Here is a 23500-nt window from a genome sequence, read left to right as displayed (position 1 = left end):
AGAACATAAACCATATAGGAAAGTAGCTTTCCAAGAAAAATATAGTGGAACATTTAAATGTCATAATTGTGGATCCAGGGAACACAATAGAAGAGATTGCCCAAAATTCTTAAAAGAAAGATATAGATCAGAATACAGAAACAAATACGATTATAGACAGCCTTCCATAGAAAGGCATAGATATAGGAGCCCACCAAATCACAGAGAGAATAGAGGGGGCAGAGACAATTCAAAGGATAGAAAGTCTGGTTCACTGAATGGATTAAATAAACAAGACAACACTAACACACAACAAAGTGAGAACAATAATTGGCTTATTGATTCTGGAGCAACTAATCACACCACTAATAACAAAAGTATATTGTCTTCATTTGCAGAAGATAAATTTGTAATTAAGGTAGCTAACCAAGAAAAGGTTCAAGTATTAGGTAGAGGAAATGTAACCTTGCCTGGTTTAGGAAAAATAGAGGGGGTATTACTAATACCTGAAATACCTCATAACATATTAAGTGCCATAAAACTAAGCAGAGATTCTGACATTAACATTGTCTTTTCAAAAGGAAAGGCAACTTTGGAAAAGAATAAAATAAATGTAGGCACTGTGGTGACTAAAGGAGGACTGCCTTACCTAATAACAAAAGAAAAATGGTTACATAACATTGATTCAAATATGGAAGATTGTATTGAAATAGATGATGAGAATGTTAGCAACAGTGACAATGATGAATGTAAAATATCTCATGATCACACAGATGCACACAACGATAAGAAGCCAAAGATAGGTAAACCAATTCATGATGAGTGTGCTCACATATTGCATAGGAAGTTAGGACATGCCAGTTTTCCTGTAGTGCAAAAAATGACTGAACACGCAGAAGGTGTTAAAATAAAGAATTGTGAAAATTATCTGGAATGCTCAGTATGTAAATCTACAAAACTAAAAACTAGTCCCAGGCCAAGAAAATCTACCAGATCAACTAACAAAATTTTTGATTTAGTACACATGGACTTAGTTGGTCCATTAACTCCATCAATCACTTATAGGAAACGTTACTTCCTGACAATAGTGGACGATTATAGCCGCTATGGATTTGTTTACACATTAAAACACAAAGATGAAACATTTCAAAAATTTAAAGAATTTTACAAACGCATAGAAACACAACACAACATCAAAATAAAACAAATTATGACAGACAGAGGATGCGAATTCATGTCTAAAGAATTCTCACAATGGTTAAAAGACAAAGGAATGTTACATTACACATCTAGTCCATTTTCTCCGTTCCAAAACGGGATTGCAGAGAGAAAAAATTCCACATTACAAACCATGATTAGATGCACATTGGAAGATGCTGGCTTAAGCAAACAATTCTGGTCAGAAGCCCTACATTATTCAAATTACACACAAAATAGAACATGGTCCAGCATTATAAATAAGACACCATATGAAGTGATGTATAATAGAAAACCAAAATTAGCACACATGCATATATTTGGAGTCACAGCAGACGTACACATACCTAAACAATTAAGAAGAAAGGGAGAAAATGTGTCCAGGAGACTCAGATTTATGGGATATGAGACTGGCACTAAAGGATACAGATTCATTGATAGTAACAACAAATTTATAGTTTCCAGAACAGCTGTGTTCCATGAACAAGCTAACTGGTCTAAATTACATCTTAATGAGATATTCCCAAATAAACATGAAGATACAAAATCTCATGAGAAAGGGACTATAGAAAAACAAAATATCAACAAATATAAAAACAAAACCAAAACTTGGACAAATAGCCAACTCAAAATAAAGACAGATACACTAACAAAAAAGGAAGCAAGATATTTGCATGATAACGATAGTAAACCCGAGAAAATCATTAGAAACACCAGAAATCAAATGCCAAATAAATACAAGGATTATGTAATGCACATGAATGGTGAACCAACAACACCCAATACATACGAGGAAGTGTTAAAACTTCCTCACGAAGAAAAAGAAAAATGGGAATTAGCAATGAAGAAAGAGATGGAAAGTTTACAAGGACTAAATGTATTTACACCTGCATCTGCACCTAAAGATAAGACAATTATTGGTACCAGATGGATATATAAAATTAAGAATTTAGAGGGAGGAAATACTCTATACAAAGCTAGATTGGTTGCACAGGGTTATGCACAGAAATATCCAGAGGACTATACTGACACGTATTCCCCCACTGTAAGAACAGAGAGTGTCAAAACAGCTCTAGTGGTAGCTTCAGCACTCAATCTAGATGTATTCCAATATGACATACAGACTGCGTACCTACACGCAAAATTAGATAAAGAAATATACGTGAGAGCACCTCATAGTCCATACACAAACAGAAATGAGACTTGGTTGTTAAACAAGAGTTTATACGGGCTAAAACAATCTGGTAAACGGTGGTATGATTGTTTAGTAAAAGTACTTAAGACCATGGACTTCAACGCTACCACTGCTGATAATTGTTTCTTTGTCAAGAGGGGTGATGATTACATTGAATTTGTATTGATTTATGTGGATGACATCTTATACATAGGAAAACATAAAGAAAGAAGAGAAACTTTTGTAACTAAACTAAATGAGCATTTCTCATTGAAATCTTTAGGGAAGGTAAACAAATACCTTGGTGTCCAAATTAATAAGACAAAAAAGGGATTCAAACTTACCCAGAGAGATAAGATCATAGATCTTTTAAATAAATGCAACTTAAACAATGCCAAACCTTGTGATACCCCTATGCAAACTGACTTTCTAAGGAATTCTGATGAATCTTCTCCCGAGTTCAAGGACAATACATTCTATAGATCAATCATAGGTTCACTCCTTTACATATCTAATTGGACTAGACCGGACATCGCTTTACCACTCAATTTATTATCTAGGCATGTCAGCAAACCAACAATGTACCACTGGGAAGCTGTTAAAAGAATTTTAAGATATTTAAAAAGTACACTAGACTTTTGCTTAATGTTAGAACCTAATGATATTAAAGAACCAAAGCTTACGTGTTATGCAGATGCAGATTGGGCTGGAGACACCTCATGCAGAAAAAGCACATCCGGTTATGTATTTCTCTTAAATGACTGTCCAGTTTACTGGTACACTGGTAAACAAGAACTAGTGGCTACTTCAACAACAGAAGCGGAATATGTTTGTTTATCCAAGGCCGCAAATAATCTTGTATGGTTTAATGATTTAATTTCAGATGTCTGGAAAAAACCTGCTCTGCCTTTTGTTATGCATGAAGACAATAAAGCAGCCATTGAAATATCTAGATCTGATGCCATTGGACAAAGATCCAGACATATAGATATAAAATTTAAACATGTGAGACAATTATCTCAGGATGGATTTATTAAAGCAGTGCATTGCGACACTTCAGAACAATTAGCTGATATATTAACGAAACCTTTACCTTCTAAACAGCATAAATACTTAACCTCTAAGTTGTATGTTTTGTATTGTCCTGAATCTGAATGTAACTGGTGTTGTATAACGAATCGGCATTTAGAGGGGGATTTGTCAGATATAAATGCCTTATTCTCCAATGTGTAAATAGTGTACAGACAGGGTATCAGGGGTTAACTTATTCTTCACTTCTTAATGTATTCATAATTCACCACTCCCACATATAGCTCCACCCATTGTATATATAAGGAGCTACCTACACCATTTCCCTTGCTTCTATCTGTGAATATTCAGTGAATATAGAATGCCTAATGTAAATAAAAGAATATATAGTTAAATCTTTAACTCTCGTTGATCTTATTGAGTCTGATCCTGAAAATATTGCAACATAAACAATCATTTGCAAGGAAGTAATCAATAATGCATTTCATGAGGTCAGCTCAGGAAGAACAACATATAAAGAAACGGAATCATTGCTTTCTAGGGAGAAAACCTTATGTATTAAAGATTCATAACTGCTTCATCAAGCTGATTCCTCTACTCAGAATCAGCATTGTTATATGATTTTTAAATGAGAAAATATGCAGGTAAATTATATAAGCAAATAAAATCTAATGGCAAAATCATACAACTGTAAGGACCAATATAGTGCCAAATGCAACACTTAATCCATATTGGAATTCAGATTAAGGTTCTGTCTAGTCTCTACTGGAACCCATCGAATGAACAGGAGGCTACCTCTGCTCCAAGGAGTAGGTTCCATTGTCAAACTGCTCCTTCTGCAAGGAAGCTTTCCCTATCATTCAATGGTCTTTTATTGCTTTCCTATAACATAAACCCGTTATGTCGCAGCCATCACTCTGTGATCTTGGCCTTTTCATCTCTTTAGAACTTGAAGAAGTTTAGCTACATACAAAGGTGGGAAACAAACAAACAAATAATAGGTGGGTAAAAATGCCAAATCCAGTCTAAACATCTGGCTGACTGTGCAACTGACCACTACAAAAGAAATCAGAGATAGTACCAATTGTAATAGACCCCTTGGATATGGTCCCAAAGCAGTGGTGAAATTCAAATTTTTTTACTACGGTTCTGTGGGCGTGGCTTGGTGAGCGTGGTATGGCTTGGTGGGCGTGGGCGTGGCAGGGGAAGGATACTGCAAAATCTCCATTCCCACCCCACTCCAGGGGAAGGATACTGCAAAATCCCCATTCTCTCCCCATTCCTGGGGGAAGGATATTGCAAAATCTCCATTCCCACCCCACTCTGAGGCCAGCCAGAGGTGGTATTTGCCGGTTCTCCAAACTACTCAAAATTTCTGCTACCAGTTCTCCAGAACCTGTCAGAACCTGCTGGATTTCACCCCTGTCCCAAAGTATCTAGAACACCATTTGAACACAATCAGACTGACAAAAATCACCATCAGTCAATTGCAAAAATAGTTTTATTTGGAATAGCTTACATCCTGAGACAATACCTTTTGTACAATCAAACAAATTCTGCCTAGCCCAGGTCAGAAAGGACTCTCATGTATCATATATAACAGAGGTATCATCTGTTATGAAAATGTGTACTCCCTTCCACATACTATTCATTAATAGCATTAATAAACAGTTTTATAGCAATAATCAAGCTGAATCTATACAGGGTATATAGTTTTATTTTCTGGGAAAGGTGAACATAGGCAGATGGGAGGTGCAGATAAACAGATGAAGAGATCTGTTACTGTAAATGCAAAACTACTAATTCTGAAAGGTTATAGGGGAATTGCAATTCTGATCCTGGTCTTTTGAAGTACCATCCGGTATCAATAAGAAAAAAATGGGACTGTTGATTAAAGGGAACTTCTTCACCAAACAAAATTATGAAGTTAATGTCAGTGCATTATTAGCAATTCTAAAGATGGTAATTTATTAATTTATTGAAGAAAAAAAATGCTGCCAGGCCAAGGTTGGGTGATATTAAAAGGCTAGTGTGAAAATCCCCAAAAATAAAAAAAGAAAGAAAGAAAAAAGAAAAAGAAAGAAAAAAAAGAAAGAAGAAAGAGAGAGAGAGAGAGAGAGAGAGAAAGAAAGAAAGAAAGAAAGAAAGAAAGAAAGAAAGAAAGAAAGAAAGAAAGAAAGAAAGAAAGAGAGAGAGAGAGAGAGAGAAAGATTCTGTAAAATCAAATCTTCTTTCTATAAAATAGCAGTACAATCACAGGTTCAGCCTTTTATTTTTTTATGAATTTTAGCCTTTGGTAAGATTGAATGTATCTAAAACTAGCATACATTTTCATTTTTATATAAAGCTTTTGCTGTTGGAATCTGTTGTAGAAAAGGGATCCAGGCACTGTCTTCCTGCTGAAGTCTTATGTTTTCCTAATGTTATTTTTGTCATTTTTCCAATCACCAAAAATTAATCAAGAAGGAAATTATAGAGTGTTTATTTAATCTATTTATATAGCCACCCAATCACATACAACCCAGAAGCATTTATCAGTATAGCTCTAGAGTATTAGGTGATAAATAACAGTGGGGACTCTGCATTCCAGACCAATGGGCTTGACATGCTCAGAAGCAAGATTTATTGTGCATGGGTTTAGCACGTCAAATTCTAAGCTTCCTTCCTACGGAGAAAATCACTGAATTACACTCGTCTACACATGTGCACACCCACCCACATACCACCTGTGTGCCCACAGGTGTGCCCATAAACAGGACAACAGAGTTGGTGCTATATAGGTTTACATTGTCAGTATATGAAGACTTAGTTTCAGAGATGTTTCCTTGAGGTTAATCAGAAAACTAAGCAAGTGAATACGTGAAACAAGAAAAGCAAAGATTCAGAAGATTAACACACCTCAATATCGAAGTATTAAATACTGTGATCTATTCCAGGAGAACAAGCACCTAGAAAGTAAGCTCTCCCTAGTCCAGTTCATCTGTATTTTTCATTTATAATGGTTTTAAAGTACAAATAATCTTTGACTTGCAATTCAATTGAACCCAACATTTCTGTTGTTAAGCAAGATAATTTGCCCCACCTTGTGACTTTTCTTGCCACGGTTGTTAAGTGAATCACTGCAGTTGTTAAGTTAGTAACACAGTGAAAGTGAATCTGGCTTCCTCATTGACTTTGCTTGTCAGGTCGCAAAAGGGGATCATATGACCATGGCTCCATCATAAATACGACCATGGCATCATCATAAATATGAGCCAGCTGCCAAGTATCTAAATTTTGATGACGATGGGGATGCTTCAGTGGTTGCAAGTATGAAAAACAGTCGTAAGTCATGTCAGGTGCTGTTGTAACTTTGAACGGTCACTGAACAAACTGTTGTAAGTCAAGGACTACCTGTACCATAACCTACACTTCCAGCCTTTTTTCCAGCTACTTTCCATTTTCCATTCCAGAGTCCTGCCAGGCCAATGATATAGCAAATCAGAAATGTGCTGCTCCAATTTCACTAGCTAACTCAGAACATCAAACTATGTTGCCAGATACAAGCAAGGACAATACAATACATTTCCTCTAATAGTCTAATTAGTGCCTTTCAGATATTCCTATCATACTATAATTCTATAGTATACTATAATTCTGAGTGTTACAGTCCCAGCATATCTACCGTAGAAGACAAGCAGTTTGGGAAGGCTGCAGCAGAAATACACATCATGCCATACATACAATAAGAACAAAATATAAAATTAGGTGATTTCCTCAGTCATAAAATAACCTGAGAAGATAGAAGACATGGAACGTCAAAGCAAAACATCTGAATTACATTCAACAAAATTTTACTTGCTGTCAAAATATTGCTATATTGCACGAAAAATATGAGAACACAAACACATCTTCTGTATGACTTTGAATTTTCTTCAGATCTTCTGTTTCTGATTCATCGCTCTAGAGTAAACTGCTTTAAAAATCTGCATGACAATCAGAACTGGAAGTAATGAGTGGGGGGATACAAGATGCAAGACCACAGTTGCAAAATTTACTCAAGTAAACCTATAAGCATTGCAGGCACCTATTTAATAGAGACATGTTTGGAGAAATGTGGCACTCTGTTGGGATCACACTTTACATTCTAACAGGTGGAAAGGTCATCACTTATCTTAGCCTGATACTTACAGTATCAAGCTAAGATACGTGATCACTTTTCCACCTGTTAGAATTACATGAAATCAAATGACAAGGAAAGGAAGGTAGTTGGGGCAGAGAATAAATGTAAAACATCCGGCAATATAAAACAATGGAAAAAGTACAGGAGCCATAGTACTGAGGCAACACCAGTCCCAGGACAGTTGTATAATTAGTTCAGGGATGCACACTGATCACACCTGTGGATGATTTGTGGCAGAGCTGGGATGGGGAGCAGCACATCTTGGGAAGAATGGTTCTTCTCAACCTCTTAGCAGTTTTAGCCATGGAGATTACCTTGGAAAAGTCATCCAAATGCCATTATCACAACAAAAGAGCAAGTATTTGTTTTTATTCGCTGTGAATAGGAAAGCATTAGAAACAGACTCAGACTAGATCTCTCCTGATTCTGTGGTGTATAAGAGGGAAAACAAATCAGATATGCAATATTCTGTTATTCTAATCTGTGTCAATAAAGTATAATTCCATTATTCCTGTGAAATCAGTTTCATGATCTATATACTTCATACAGCTGCCAGGAAGAGACAGGTCAAACCCAATGACCTGATGGTGAGGTATCACAATGGTCGTTGCTCTGACCCTTCTTACTTTATATCTACATGAAGCTGCTGAGTCAGGATATCCATCCATTTGGAGTTAGGTATCATCATCAATATGCTAATGATACTCACCTATCTGATTCCCAATGTTGAAGTCATGTTTCAATGCCTAGAAGTTGTGAAGGTCTAGATGTGGAAGAACAAGCTCAGATGGGCTTCTGCTACCTGTACTGCCCTGTTTGGGTTGCACAGATTCACCTTATATGCCGATTACACATTTTCTTGAACCAAGAGAGCTTTCCAATTGTCATTAATGCCTCAGTCACATTTTGGTTGAACAATTGCAGTGCCGTCTATCTGGGGAAAACCATTCCAAAGCTAGAGTTTTTTTAGAAGCAGCAGTGATTGGTGAGCGATCCTATATGTCATCCAGGTTCTAAGGCTTCATTGGCTACCAGATGGCTTCTGGCTACAATTCAGTGTGCTATTTTTTAATCTTTAAAGCCCTATACGACATAGGACTTTGTTATTTAAGGAAGCATCTGTCCTTTGTTTCTGTTTGTCCTGCAAGGCTTGGATCTCTTCCTGTTCCTGTTGATTAAGTAATTTTATCTAGCCCAGGAGATGAGCCTTCTCGGTGTAGCACATATCTCTAAAATACTATTTCCCCATTTCCAAGATTTACATGGAAAGGGCCTTGGGTTAGGTGATTTGTGTTTTTATCTCTACAGATAGGAGAGCGAATTTGCTGTTGTTCTCCAGATGGTGCAATCTTTTGGTTTGGTTTTTTTTTTTTTTCCTTTACTGTTTTAAATTCTAAGCCATATAGTTGTTGGACTGAGCACCTTAGAAATGTAAAATATAAATATACTAAAAACATTTCCAGCTTGAGGGTGGATACTAAGTAAATTGCATATTGCAGCCCTCTTTGCTTCTGAGGCAATGCTGTGCTGGAACTCCCCAAACACACAAACATGGAATCATTGCCCTGCAGTTACTTATTAATATTGTAATTGCCAAATGAGTTTAAAAGGCCATAAACACTTTGTGCGTGTCACAGGAGAAACTGGTACAAGCACAGTTTTTATAGCCGAAGAGGCAGAAGGTTGTGAGCCACTTCAGTTTCTCTTTTATTTTTAAATGAACCAGATGTGGTCATGCTTTTTTAAAAAAGAAAAAAAAAACTAAAAAGTATCGGTTTGTGGCAGTGATGAAATCTAAAATTTGTTACTACCGGTTCTGTGGGTGTGGCTTGGTGGGGGGGGAGGTAATGTGACTGGGTGGGCGTGGCCAATTTTTTAATATACTTTTAAAACCATTTTTTCTACAACCTCTTCAGCTGACCTCTACAACCTTTTTCTACAACTTCTTCAGCTTTTAAAAGCCTCTGATGATCCCAGCTAAATTGCCTGATCGGCAGAGGCTTTTTTTCTTTTAAATGCCTCTGACGATCAGGCAACTCAGCTGGGATCATCAGAGGCTTTTAAAAGCTTTTTTTCTACAACCTCTGAAGAGGTTGTAGAAAAAATGCTTTTAAAAGCTTTTGACGATCCCAGCTGAGCCGAGCGATCATCAGAGGCTTTTTTTTTTACTTTTAAAAGCATTTTTTTGGCCAAAGAGGTTGTAGAAAAAATGCTTTTAAAAGTAAAAAAAAAAAAAGCCTCTGATGATTGTGCAGCTCAGCTGGGCACGGGGGGGGGGGCGGGCAGGGATTTTTACTACCAGTTCTCTGAGCCACCCACCTCCATCACTACCGGATCGGGCGATCCGGTCCAAATTGGGAGCATTTCACCCCTGGTTTGTGGGTCTCCACAGTTGGAAATTGCTAAAATGTACATTCCCAATCTTCTAATAGACGGAACCTGCTATTTCTTGCCAAAATATTTTAACTTTTATATGGAAAGACATAGTTGGTGGTGAAAAATGTTGCAGAACATATTCTGAAGCCGCTTCAAAACCACTCCGAGTAATATAATTTCACCAGACTGGAAGTATTCAATTTAAGTGGGTAGAAGCCTTACTTTACAATTACAGGGTCCTAGAAGTTTGGAAAAAATAGCATACAGTACTTTCAAAATAATAGACTGGGATTTGTCATTTGATACGTAAATAAGCCTACAGAGTGGGCTGAAGGGAATAATAACTACTGCAGATTGGTCCCTGATCCACTTACTGAAGGGCCTGTAGGACTGAGAGTAATAGATGTAAGCTCCAGTAATTCTTTACTACTATTCAAGAAGAAAGCAAATGGGCAACTGTGCCCACCCTGTGCTTCTCAGCAGAACAACATTGTGGATTCAAGCTTGAGCACCAGTTAAATATCCATGTTGACTTGGTCAGTGAGCTAGAAAGAAAATTGGCACGATGTGATTGACAGAAATGGCAAAATTGACTGTGTTATTTAGAAAAGAACCTATCTAGATTTGTTTCTGTTTGAAACCACTTCTGGACCTTTCGCTCAAAATCGAAAAAAAACCCTTTGGTTTTAGGTTTTGATCATTAGAATGACTTTGTTATAGAAATGGCTTGAGCTGTTTAGAAATGCAAAGCAAAAAGTTGAAGGTTTTTTTTTTTTTTTTGTATTCTACACTGAACAAATCCCGGAATCACTTTTTTTTTCTTTGCACCTTTCTTCTTCCTCCTTTTACCTTTCTAACTTTTGTTTCTTTTTGTATTTTTATCTTGCAATAAACTTTAATAAAACATTTTTTAAAAAGAATGAATGTTAACATTTCCAGTATACGTAATTGGATACATGCATTGCTGTGTGCTAGGAAAATAACCCCTTGCCAAGGTGCTCTGTACATTTGCTGAATTCTAACTTGTAATTCCCTCTAGTATGTCCATACCCAACCAACCTATGGAACAAAAGAAGCAGAATGCATAGAAAATCAAGTGGGAATGTAACAAAGATCATGATAAAAAAGAGAACACATAAATAATAGTGTTGAAATGTTGATTCCAGGGCGTCCTACTGAGATTAGTTCTCAAACATACTGTCTCTTCTTCGACAAACAAGTTCTAGAAGTCTGGTTCACAATTACCAGGGCTGGACAAAAGACCAATCCCAGGCATAAATACCAAGCCACGCCTTTGATCTGGGCCTGAAACCAGTCAGAGCAAATGCCCAGTACTACAGTAAAAGTGGCCAGCAAGTAAACTATCAGTCCATACACGGTGTGGCATCTCCGGAGCTGAGTCGCTAATGAAATCCTTATTAGCTGTGGAAACAGCAGGCCCAATCCACACAGAACTTGCCCACAGGTGGCCAATATGGTCAGAAGACCCAGGATGCTGTGCCAAGAGATGAAGTGTGGTAGTTCACTCCGGTTCTTGCTGGAGATAATGAAGACCAATCCCAAGGTGGCAGCCCCGAGGGCCAACATTTGTGCAATCCAATGCAGCTGCACTTTTACATTGTGGGAGCAGAAGAAAAGGGAGCCCTCTGGAGAGAAGATCAGGATGGCTTCCGTCAGGCAGAGGCAGAACTGAGTAGGACATAGGAACCCATTAATAACAAGGCTACTTCTACTTAACAGTAACAGGTAACAGGTAAAAAAAATATTTATTTTGCCTTTAAGTGATTTTTTTTAATACCCTACACCTTTATTCCATTTGCAATCTTTGGGACAGGTAATAGTTGTCCCTAATTGTTCAGCTCCTAGCACACTTCCCCCTGCCGATAATGGACATATCAGGTTCAGCCTAACCTTTCGTGATGCAGGTTTTCAATATGCCCGTGATGGCGAACCTATGGCATGCGTGCCCAAAGTGGCACGCAAAGCCATTTCGCCCAGCATGCACCACCTTGCCTGTTTGTCTTTCAGGTTTCTAGCACACATGCGCATGTGATGATCAGCTGTCCTTCGTGTGGCAGCAGTGCCAAAAACCAGTGCATGCCCGTGTGCCGGCCAGCTGATCATCGGGCGCGCATGCACGCTAGGACCCGGAAATTCAGCTTTTCCAGAGCGCAGCCGCAACAAGGGCACCCATGCGCATGTGACATTTTCGAGCGACCTTTTCGGCACTCAGTGCTGAAAAGGTTCGCCATCACTGCAATATGCAGTAAATGATTAGGGTGGTCTATAATAGAAAAGCAGTTAAGAAGCAGTTAACTGACCTGGAGTGACATGAGAGGAAAAAAAATACTTTTCACACAAAAAATAAGAGGTGAGTTTCCTTCAAGTCAAGCTCACCTCTTGGTAATTTCATAGACATGCCTATTCAGTTTTCTGGCCACTTACTGTATATCCAATGGTTTTCTTTTTCAAAGTTTTTTTTTTTTTTAAATCTTGCTTTTATTGATTTTATAAATAATTCAAAGCCGCAAACATACTAATACTCCTCCCTCTTCCTATTTTCTTTTACAACCACAACTCTGTGAGGTGAATTAGGCCAAGAGACAGTGAGTGGCCCAAAATCACCCAGATTAGAACTCAGCGTCCTGGTTTCCAGCCTGGTACTATCAGACCAAACATTTTTCCTAATTTCTTAATGAAAAAATTCCTAACCTAATTTACAGTGCTGGGACTTCCTAGTCATCTCCTATCCGAGCATTAATCAGGTCTGTCCTTGCTTGTTGTGAGACAAGCACTGGGCACTGACTATTTAGACTGGGGATGGTACTCAGTAAACTCACTTAGGTTTTGTTAATGAGCATCTGCAAAAACTGGAGAGGATGGAGTAAAGGCTGATCTTGAAATCTTCCTTCTCTGTTGTTCTATGCTGTCACTGCCACTCTGGCAGCCCTCCTAGCACGCAAGCAGAAACAAGAGAAAGCAGAACATCACCCTTCCCCTTCTCTTTCTCCCCCCTCCCCACCTCAGGTGATCTGCAGTTTACACCTTAACCAGACATGCACTGTACAGGTAGTCCTCGAATTACAACAGTTTGTTTAGTGACCGTTAGAAGATATAACAGCACTGAAAAAAGTGACTTATTACTGTTTTTCACACTTAAGACCACTGCAGCATCCCCATGGTCACATGATCAAAATTTGGATGCTTGGCAACGGACTCATATTTATGACGGTTGCAGTGTCTTGGGATCATGTGACCTCATGTGACTTTTTGAGACAGCAATGTCAATGGGGAAGCCAGATTCACTTAACAACCATGTTACTAACACAACAACTGCAGTGATTCACTTAACAACTGTGGCAAGAAAGGTCATAAAAAGGGGCAAAACTAACTTAACAGATGTCTCATTTAGCAACAGAAATGTTGGGCTCAATTGTGGTCATAAGTAAAGGACTACCTGTATTTTGGACTTCAAAGGTAACATTTGGGCTTTGAAAAGTGTGCTGGGCAAAAGCCAGGCAGAGCCAGGAGTACTGCCAACTATATTTGATTTAATTTTAACTACTAATATTCTCCATATGTTTAACCAGGAATGGTGGGGGGGTCTAATCTAGGAGGAGGACATACATAATTTAAAATGTTGAATTTTAAAGAGAAAGGATCTGAAGTGATAAAAAGAAACTGCAAAGCTTTCTTTTTTAAAAAAATCACTATTCTGCTTCAGCAGCTAAATGCTCAGTTTTTATAGGACAGAAAATGTTTTAAGATTCAGGCAAACCACACCCGTTATGACTGTTCTGTTCTTGTTGGATGGCTCAAGTATTATTCAACAGGTGCCTAGGATACAGTACTTGCCTGGATAAAAACACACATATCTACAGTAGAGAGATATACGTGTTGAATGAGTACTGTCATATACTGAATAAAAAGAGAACAACTTACTGCAATTGACATGAACACCGGGTGCCAGGAAAATAAACCTGGAAGGAAGAGAAAATAAGGAAGACTATTCAGCTTTGGCAAAGCAATCTAAAAATAAACCTGACTTCACCAGCCAATTTGATGCCAGGAGACCAGAGGAAGTCTGATCTTATGCGTTTCTATGTTGCTGTTTCTGATGTTTTTATACTTCGTTTTGTTATCTGATTTTTTATGATTTATTGATGTTTGCTTCTCTCAATCATGTGCTAAGTGGGAGAGATATAAAATCAAATATATAAACAAATGTATTATAAAGTTGTGCTTGCAGTCAAACAAGTGAGGGACATCTTTGTATCTTAGCTATGGAAGGTTCTGGATAACAGCCTATGCATATGCAGCCAACAGTTGCCCAGTGCTAAAATGATGCAAGGAAAATATGCTATGGTTTAGTTACAATTCTCAGTCTGACTTCTCTGGCTTTCTCAAAATGCTCTACATGTAAACTATCTGTATGTGCATTCTGATTTCAGGAAGTATGATTTGTTCCAATTATAACATTTACAACATTGTCTTTCAGTGTTTCAAACATTTTAGCAAGGGCAGAGAGGATGGTAGGTTACCATGCAGGATCTAAAACAGCTTGGGAAGAAATCAAAGAATCCAAGCATAATGCAGCATTTCGACTCTCTAACAAGATAATCCATTCTCCTCTAAATACTCCTTTTTTAGCCTTTTAGCAAACCCCGTCTTTAACATTTTCAAGATTTGCTCCACAAATATTTTATATATTTATTTTTAACAAAGGGAACAGAATTTGGAGCACTAGAGAGCTGAAAAATGAAACCGTAATTCACATAGCATGGTGCTGTTAGCTCTCAAATCCTTGTGTTTTTCTTTCATACAAATCTCTTTAGATGCAGCAGCCTTTTAATACATACATCCTCATATTCAACATCTGCACCCAAGTATTTGACACTGTTCCTCTGAAACAAGAGAAAAAAGATGATTCCTTTATCTAGAGAAGTGACTGTTTTTAAGTTTTAACTTTATTGCAGTTTTAATGTTTTCCCACAATTTCTTCAAGTTCTCAAAATTTATTAAGTCTTCACCCAGACCCTTTTCCTACTGCTAAGTTCAAGTATTATTCACCCATTCTTTAGGCAACAGAAAACCAGCAAGGAATGTTCCACCCTCATTGCCAATCCCTATTCCTGCCTCTATTGTGTCTCCCAAATGGGCTCTCCTGATTTTGCATGCACAGTGCACTGTATGCAAAGCATTTACTTCAATCTTCCAGCTTTGCTATCCTCCCTCTTTTGCTCGTCAATAGCAAAAACATCTGCCAATCAAGCCACAGCATCAGTAATAGGACATATTGAGCAGTAGGATTATGTATGTCAACTCTATATTGCTTCTTGACTATCCTACCCTACCCCCACTTACACCCAATTCTGTCGTAGCCAGGAGAGTTTCTAATTTAAGCAACAATTGGTTCCGACAATAATTTGCAAATCCAACCCTTATTTTGTGCATGCTGATGTACAAGTGGCACACCTGGTACATTTTTCCAAATATACATGCCTGCAAGTACTATTGGCTATCACAATTCCCAGGCCTTGTATTTTGCTAAAGCGGTAAGCAGCTTTAAGGTGCAGGGCCATTTTATATGTCTACCACTAGTTACATGTTATGTACTATGTTTATATTTGGGGGAGAAAGTACTGAATGTACTTGGGACCCGGACAATCCCCCTTTCCTGAATTTCCACCACTGCCTCTGATTATGCGGTCAGCCAATTATTCTAAAACTTTACTTTTATTTTTTTTATGGATAGGACATGTACTCCTTCATTCAGCTCTAGTGGCCAACTATAGTAGGGCAGGCCCCAAACACTGCTTCAAGAATGATTCACTGCTCATCTCAATTTGTCTGGCAAGGATCAATAACCATGGCTTTTGATATAGAACAAGGAAGGGGGGGGCGGGGTGTAGATTGCCTTCACAATAGCCAAGGACAATTTAATGTCAGGCATTCAACATTTTTTAATATTCCTTATTCTTCATGCCAGGGAAATCAGAGTATGGGAATAAGCGAACAAAAATGTGCAGACTTGACACCTCTTGACAAGTCCTCTCTCCTTGTCAAGTTGGTTTTAGTCATCTTTATCCATCATTTGGGCATGTGAACACAATCATACCTGCAAGTCAGTTCAGTACTGACTCCTGACTACTGCCTGGACAAGTCCCTGCAGGTTTCTTGACAAGATTTCAGAAGGAGTTAGCCATTGCCTACTTCCTAGGGCTGAGAGAGAATGACTAGTCCAAGGTCATCAAGGTGGCTCTGTGCCTAAGATGAGCCTAGAACCGACAGTCTCGAGGTTTCTAGCCTGCTGCCTTAATCACTTCACCAAACTCGCTTTTAGTCTTTTTAAGTCAATCTACCTCTCATCATCTCAGATCCACTATCTTGGATCAGATCACAAAGGATAGTATGTCACAGCAGCTACAGGGTTTGGGGATTTTTCTTTTAGTAGGGCTAAGAATTTCAGAAATTGATGAGATCTTCTGGTGTTACCTTTACCAAAATGCCCCTTTCCTAACAACAGAATATATTTTCAATTTGTGCAGGGAATTGCAGGGTGGGGGAGGGGAGGAGGGAGGGAGGGAAAGGAAGGAACTACAGCTCTGTGCCAAATTTTCTACCAAATGAAAAGGCAGTACTTTTCAGACAAAACACAAAACTGCAAGGCAAATAGAATGCCTAGGTTCAAGACTGGAGACGTTTCACTGAACACCTGTCCTGGTGTCCCAACTTCCAATGAATACATTCCAGAGACACTGGGCACATTTAATCTTAATGGGTTTTCTATGAAGAAGTGATTCTTCAAGTTTTGTTTTTTCTAAGTTGTAGACTTCTAAGTCTACTAAAATTTCTAGGCTATACAACAAAGCAATCTTTGATTCCAGTGGCTGAAGAAGGAGGGATTAGAAGATTGTAAGAGGTGGAACAATGAATCAAAGGAATCTGTCTGGTTATTTCACACATCTCATTCAGTCCTGGATTTTCTTCCTTCTTTAGTAGTGGGGAGAGAGAAACCTGTGTGAGCCTTGAATTGTACTTAATGCATTTACATTTCTATTTAATAAAGTATAAATGTACTGCGTTAAATACATTACAAAGCTCATGCCACTGTGTTTCCACTCTTAAAATGGTAGGGTAGTGCCATATCCATTTTTGGCAGTGAAATTGTAGACATTAATTTGCAACAACCATTGCACAGGGCCATGAATCTGTCAGCTGGAAAAAGAGATTTTGGACCACATAGCATTGTCATATGAATTTCTCCATAACAACAACAAACTCTATACTGATAAATTTAGCAAAAATCAGATTTAGGAGAACTGAATCTGTCTAGAAGGAAGATACAGGAATCCAGAAGTATAGGGGAGAATTCTGCATATTGAAATACTGTATCATTTGCTCCTCAACAAATACATTGTACTAACTCAACTGTTAGCCAAATCTCTGGAGCAAGTTTTAGTTCTTTTGTACGGGTATATTGAAATACACGGAGGAATACTCCATGAGAAAGCTTGGTAATACAGTGGTCTAAAGCACCCTGTTATTAAGACCAGCTGCCTGCAATTACTGCAGGTTCGAATCTCGCCAGGCTCAAGGTTGACTCAGCCTTCCATCCTTTCTAAGGTAGGTGAAATGAGGACCCAGATTGTGGGGGCAATAAGCTGACTTTGTATAAATATACAAAAGTATGAAGGCTATTGCTTAGCATATTGTAAGCCGCCCTGAGTCTCCGGAGAAGGGCGGCATATAAATCAAATTAAAAAAAAAAACTTAGAAATTAAACTTAGTAGAAATTCATAGACTGCATGATAGAGCTATGTACAGAGACATGGAAACAACTGAGCTTTGCCATAATATGGTTCAGTATTTGAAATAATCAAATGAATTAGTATTTCTCATTCAACAAAATTAGAATTGCAAAATCCTATTATAGTATTCTGAGACTTCCCATGCCTTTTCCTTTACTGGGCTGCTGACTTTAATGGGATTTTTTAAAAAAAAATACACTCCGCTGTGTTATTTCTATATTGCCTCTCCCCCACCTCCCAAATCTTAAACAGGCTCTGAAAATAATACAGAGCATACCAGCTCTGTTGATTTCAGTAGAAATACATTAAGCAGGTTAAACCTAATGGAAATCTGTTCCACTTAAAAGTGCTCAATTCTGGTTGAGTCATGCCTACCGGTAGTTGTTGCAAATATAAGAAAGCTTTCATACACAAGTGGCTTTACACATTAAAAAAAAACCCAGAAACAATCCAACAACCATAGAACCGTAGTGTCTATTGTATGAAATTCACTGATGCTGTTGGATTCCAAAATAAGAATCATCTGTTATATAGCAGAAAGCTGTCAAGTTTTAAAATAAAACTTTTTTTCCAACAGTTGTTTCAACAGATAAACACCATTCTAAACTGAAAGAACCTAAGAATACCTCATAAAAAGCAATTCTAATTTCTAAGGATCTGCAGATAATAGAATAGAATAGAATAGAATAGAATGGAATGGAATGGAATGGAAATAGGAATAGGAATAGGAATAGGAATAGGAATAGGAATAGGAATAGGAATAGGAATAGGAATAGAATTCTTTATTGGCCAAGTGTGATTGGGCACACAAGGAATTTGTCTTGGTGCATATGCTCTCAGAGTATATAAAAGAAAAGATAATGAAACAGATTTAAAGTGCATATTATACAAAATTATGAGCACAGCCTGTGCCTGGCGCACTTGAAAACAAATATAAACCTGTTTCTTGGTTATCTAATTTTAGACAGAAACAAAATAGAATTGATAGGTAGGTTTATTAGGTTTCAAAGTTCAATTTTATAATGGCATAAACACACTCTAAATAGAAACCAAGAGCTGCTCATCTCCTCCTGTATAAAACCTATCCTAGTTTGCTCTTGAAAATAAGAATAAGAATAAAAAAAAAAAGATGTTGTGATGGATCTGGGCAACTAATAACTTATATGAATAAGTCCATATTTATTTTCTTAGCAACAGTATATATAGTTTATGATTGTCACTTTTAAGAATTGTTGTCCCTTTGCAGTCTTACCTATGGTTCTAACTTATTATCCTGACAGTCTTTTTTACCTCCTCTGCAGATGTCCAAGATTGTTTTATTACCGTTTCTCTTACCTTTATATTAAAATAGCAACATCCTTCAAATGTTTAAAAAGGCTTCCTTCTCCATCTCCATGTACAATGGGGCAAGAGGAGCCAAATTTCATAAACTAAGCTATATAGAGAATTCTCTCTCTCTCTCTGCTCATCAACTATTTTTATACTGCAATTTAATAGTCTACTCTTTCCCATCAAAGCGTGAAGCAAAAATAGATGAACTAAAACCCAAAAGCCAGCACCTTGAGAAGAAAAGAAGGGGGAAAAAAAAACCACGAACATGCAGTGATGTTCACAGAAAAGCTTCTTGCTTCGGTGATGGTGTAGACAGATTTTCACAGGTTTTCTCCGTCGTTAAAAGCTTCCTAGTTTACCCACCATCCTTTGTAACTCTCTCCCTTGCCTTGTGTAATTCTTCCCCCACTGTTTTGGGAATATTCCCCCCCTCCCCTGATTTCTGGCTCGTCCCGCCTATGTGACGCTATCGGCCAGCCTGATATTTATTGCTTAACTCTTCAGATCATATGTGAATAAATAAAAGTTGAGGGCAAGTCATTCGGCCGCGATTATTAGGCGGGCTCTCCCGCCGCCCTAACCTTTATCTGAACCGATTGCCCCGGGAGCGACCCAAGCACGGAGAAGCTACCCGACGACAACCCAGAATCGTAGAAAGGGACCATCTGCCGCTTTCAAGGAGTCCCCAGCGGGATCAACCTGTGCTGGGAGTAACCGGAAGCAGGGGTGTCACTCACTAGTGCCAGGCCTGGAGAGCAGCAGCAGCAAAACAGTCATCCCCCAAGCCGCCAAGTGGGCCAGGGCCCCGCAGCCGCGCCGCAGCCAAAGAAACACGCGGCAGCCGGCGGGGGCGTCCGACATGACGAAGCCTTCCACTCCCCCTTCCACCCCACTCCCGCCTTCTCCTCCGGCGTTTTATCCTAAGGAAGGGAAGGGCTGGGTGTGGTTTGATGCAGGCTGCGACGCACAAGCACCTGTTGGGCGGGACGTCGCCCGAGAGAAAAGGCTAGGAGGGCTTCCCGTGAGAGGCGCTGCTTGGGCGGCTTTCGCTCCGTTCCGCTTCCAAGTCCTTTCTTACGGAACGGCCCGCAAGGCTTCTTGCCGCCTTTTTAAGGACTCTTGTGGTTTGTTTGGAAATCACCAGGCCCGAATAATCTTTCGGCCAGTGCTGAAATCCAAATTATGTTAGTACCGGTTCTGTGGGCGTGGTGGGGCTTGGTGGGCGTGGCAGGGGAAGGATACTGCAAAATCTCCATTCCCATCCCACTCCAGGGGAAGGATACTGCAAAATCCCCATTCCCTCCCCACTCTGAGGAAGGATATTGCAAAATCCCCATTCCCACCCCATTCTGGGGCCAGCCAGAGGTGGTATTTGCCGGTTCTCCGAACTACTCAAAATTTCCACTACCGGTTCTTCAGAACCTGCTGGATTTCACCCCTGCTTTCCGCCCTAAGGTGTGGAGAAATGACTGAGAATGAGGGAAGGAGTTGGAACACAATGCCTGCTATTGTCTCAACCAGGCTAGGTTCTCAGAACCCACTTGCCCACAGTTAAGCCTACTTATTGAGATCAGTGTTCTCACGTTATATGTGTCATGTCAGGCTAAAATGAGTTGGTTGGGCTGCACCCAATGTTTAAAATACATTGAAAAGGGCAATGTGTCAATTGGATGACTTGTAAACCATCATCTATTTGTAGTTCTCAACTTACAACAGTTAAAGGGATTGTCTCAAGTCACAATGGCACTGAAAAAGACTTATGACCATTTTTCACACTTATGACGATTGCAGCATTCCTGTGGTCACATGAACTGACTCATATTTATGATGGTTGCAGTGTCCTGGGATCATGTGATCCCCTTGTGCAACCTTCTGACAAACGACGTCAATGGGGAAACCAGATTTACTTCACAATTGTATTGCTAACTTAACAACTGCATTGGTTCACTTAACTGTGGCAAGAAAGGTCATAAAATGGGGCATTACTCACTTAACAAATGTCTCTCTTAGCCACAGAAATTTTCGGCTCAATTGCAGTTGTAAGTCAAGGACTACCTGTATAGCACAATGACATTCCATGAACCCAACATATCCTGGCTTGGAGTTAGAGTGAGCATCATGCCCTCCGTCATTCTAACATCTCTCTTCAAGCTATATTTTTTAAGGAAGATGTTGCAGATTCCAAGAATTGGGATTATTCTGGAGTTTCTTATGCAATACTTCTAAATGTCAGTTTCATAATTTTCCAGGGTATGAGGTCAAACTACCCTGAACACCTCCAGGTCTGTATATCTATATTTTTACACACCAGCAGGGAGCTTATGTATCTTTTTTTTCTTCTCTTCCCTCAACTTCATGATACGGGTAAAGCTACATGGAAAGCATCCATCTGTATTCTTCCTGCTGTTTTGAAAACACTAGGTCATTTCTCTGTGCCTGAGAAACAGTGAAGCAGCGGGGTGTAGATTTGTCAGAAAAGATCAGTTCTGCTATTACATATGACCAAGTGAGACTTATCTAACTTTTTACTCCGAAATTCAGTGAAACAAGGCAGAAGCCACATTACCAGTTAAATGGCCATTTGTATGTACTACTGCATTGTAAGTATGTATACTCAGCGTTTCTGGGTTCTACTTCAAGTCACACTTCCAACACTATCTGGTACCTTCCACAACTTCTGATAACTCAGGTATTTCTTGCTCCTGGAATTTAGCACCTCTGTTCACCCATCTTTCTCTATTAATGCCAGTTGCCTCATCTCTTAATCAGAGATCTTTGCTGACATTTAAGATGTCTTCAGTATCTAGAACTTTAAGCAGTAAAGGAGTGCTCCTCTACCCTGGGTTTCTCGGACGCAAACCCCAATTAAGGCTCAATTAAGATATTCCTCAAATTCTTACATGTTTTCTGCAACTCAAGAATTGGACATAGAGTGAAAAATCTCTCGTTGCTGGGTTAAGCCATTGTCACTGTAATGTTTTGGCCCAGCCCTCTTGATGTTAAGATAAAAGTATGCATAAAAAAGTATTGGTTTTCCTTTGGCAAATAATGTACATTATTCTAGAGCAGTGGCACTAGGAACTGGTTCTGTGGAGAGAGGTTTTTCTGCAAACAGGAGGGTCGTGGTTTCATGTGCTGCCTGCATCCCACAGATGGGCTTTGCTTGTTTGTGCAGCCCAGTTTCTCATGCCATGAACCAGTGCCGGTCCACGAACCGAGGGTTGGAGACCCTTACTCTAGAGACATCCAGAGCCAGTGAATCCTCTATATTTTTCAATCCAGCCTCCTTCCAGATGTGCTCATCTCTTCTGTGCGAGCTGCACTGGCTCCCGGTGGTCTTCCGGGTGCGCTTCAAGACCTTTAGAGCGCTCCATGGCTCAGGACCTGGTTATCTTCGAGACCACCTTCTGCCACCGGTAGCCTCTCACCAACCAGTACGCTCCCACAGAGAGGGGCTTCTCAGGGTGCCGTCGGCCAAACAGTGTCGACTGGCGGCCCCCAGGGGGAGAGCCTTCTCTGTGGGGGCACCTGCCCTTTGGAATGAGCTCCCCAGAGATACGGAGAATCCCGGATTTGCGCACTTTCCGCCGTGCCTTCAAGATCTTTTTATTCCATCAAGCGGGGCTGGCCTAACCCTTTTTAATTGTTTAATTTTAATTCGGATCTGTTCTTAAAAATAGGGGTGTTTTAATTAGTGGGCCAAATCTATTTAATATGTCTTTTAACTGGTTTTTAAATTTTATATTATATTTGTTTTATTTATGTTCACCGCCCTGAGTCCTTCGGGAGTAGGGCGGTATATAAATTTAAATAAACTGAAACTGAAACTGAAACTGCTGAACCACGACTTCTATGGTGCTGGTTAAGTGTATTGCTAAAGTTCGATAAGGTGACCTAGATGGGGAAATCTGGAGTACAAAGGTGGACTGATTAGCAGAATTGTAAGTTAAGTGCCATAGAAAAACACTAAAGCAAGCATTGGGTTTAATTTGCATGCAAACAATTCTTGTGTGTTTATGTACTGTACTTGGTGGGGAACAATTTCTATGGCTATTGCCTGAAGTGTGCATGCTCATCCCTACCCTCCAGCTCCCTTTTTCGTTTTCATCTTCAACTTGAGCCAATAGCCTTTTTTAACATTAGAGAAGGAGCAAAGGCAATCCTGCCTTCTTCTCATCTGAAATACATTTGTTTTCAAACCAAGAATAGAGATAAAAATGGTGTATTATTGCACTGATACAGCAATCGTGTATACGCTATACTAGAAACATGGTTTTTGTTTTCTCTTTGAAAGCAAATAATACTTAGAAGCAGAGAGAGAGGGAAGCTGGGTCAAGATACAATGAGGGAGAAAAGGATGATCCAAATACAGCAAGAAAATGGGCATTTGCCAATATAATTATTATTTGCCAAGTTGTACTAATAACCACTTTGCACACC

The 23500-nt window shown here is 39.1% G+C and overlaps 1 protein-coding gene across 1 annotated transcript; it reads right to left on the bottom strand.

Annotated features, from left to right (window-relative positions):
* Positions 1-4862: 4862 nt before the first annotated feature.
* On the bottom strand, positions 4863-20022 carry CYB561D1 (cytochrome b561 family member D1). Its single transcript, XM_034415297.3, has 3 exons — positions 19798-20022; positions 13860-13897; positions 4863-11606 (listed from the first exon to the last, which is right to left on the bottom strand). The coding sequence occupies exons 1-3, from the start codon at positions 19919-19921 to the stop codon at positions 11106-11108; spliced, it is 663 nt and encodes a 220-aa protein (XP_034271188.1). The 5' UTR covers positions 19922-20022; the 3' UTR covers positions 4863-11105.
* Between the last annotated feature and the right edge of the window lie 3478 nt (positions 20023-23500).

Source organism: Pantherophis guttatus, chromosome 3 (genome assembly GCF_059756535.1).
Source record: "Pantherophis guttatus breed Tessera chromosome 3, ASM5975653v1, whole genome shotgun sequence".
Classification (NCBI taxonomy): Eukaryota; Metazoa; Chordata; class Lepidosauria; order Squamata; family Colubridae; genus Pantherophis; species Pantherophis guttatus.
Note: the sequence above shows the minus strand (reverse complement) of the source record. Positions and strands in the feature narration are given on the sequence as shown.

Excerpts from the sequence above, each read along its gene's own strand:
- CYB561D1 (XM_034415297.3), bottom strand. The coding sequence starts at position 19,921 with ATGTCGGACGCCCCCGCCGGCTGCCGCGTGTTTCTTTGGCTGCGGCGC. Across the intron at positions 13,898-19,797 it reads GCTCTCCAGGCCTGGCACTA|GTTTATTTTCCTGGCACCCG; the intron begins GTGAGTGACACC and ends TCTTCCTTCCAG. Across the intron at positions 11,607-13,859 it reads CGGTGTTCATGTCAATTGCA|TTCTGCCTCTGCCTGACGGA; the intron begins GTAAGTTGTTCT and ends TGTCCTACTCAG.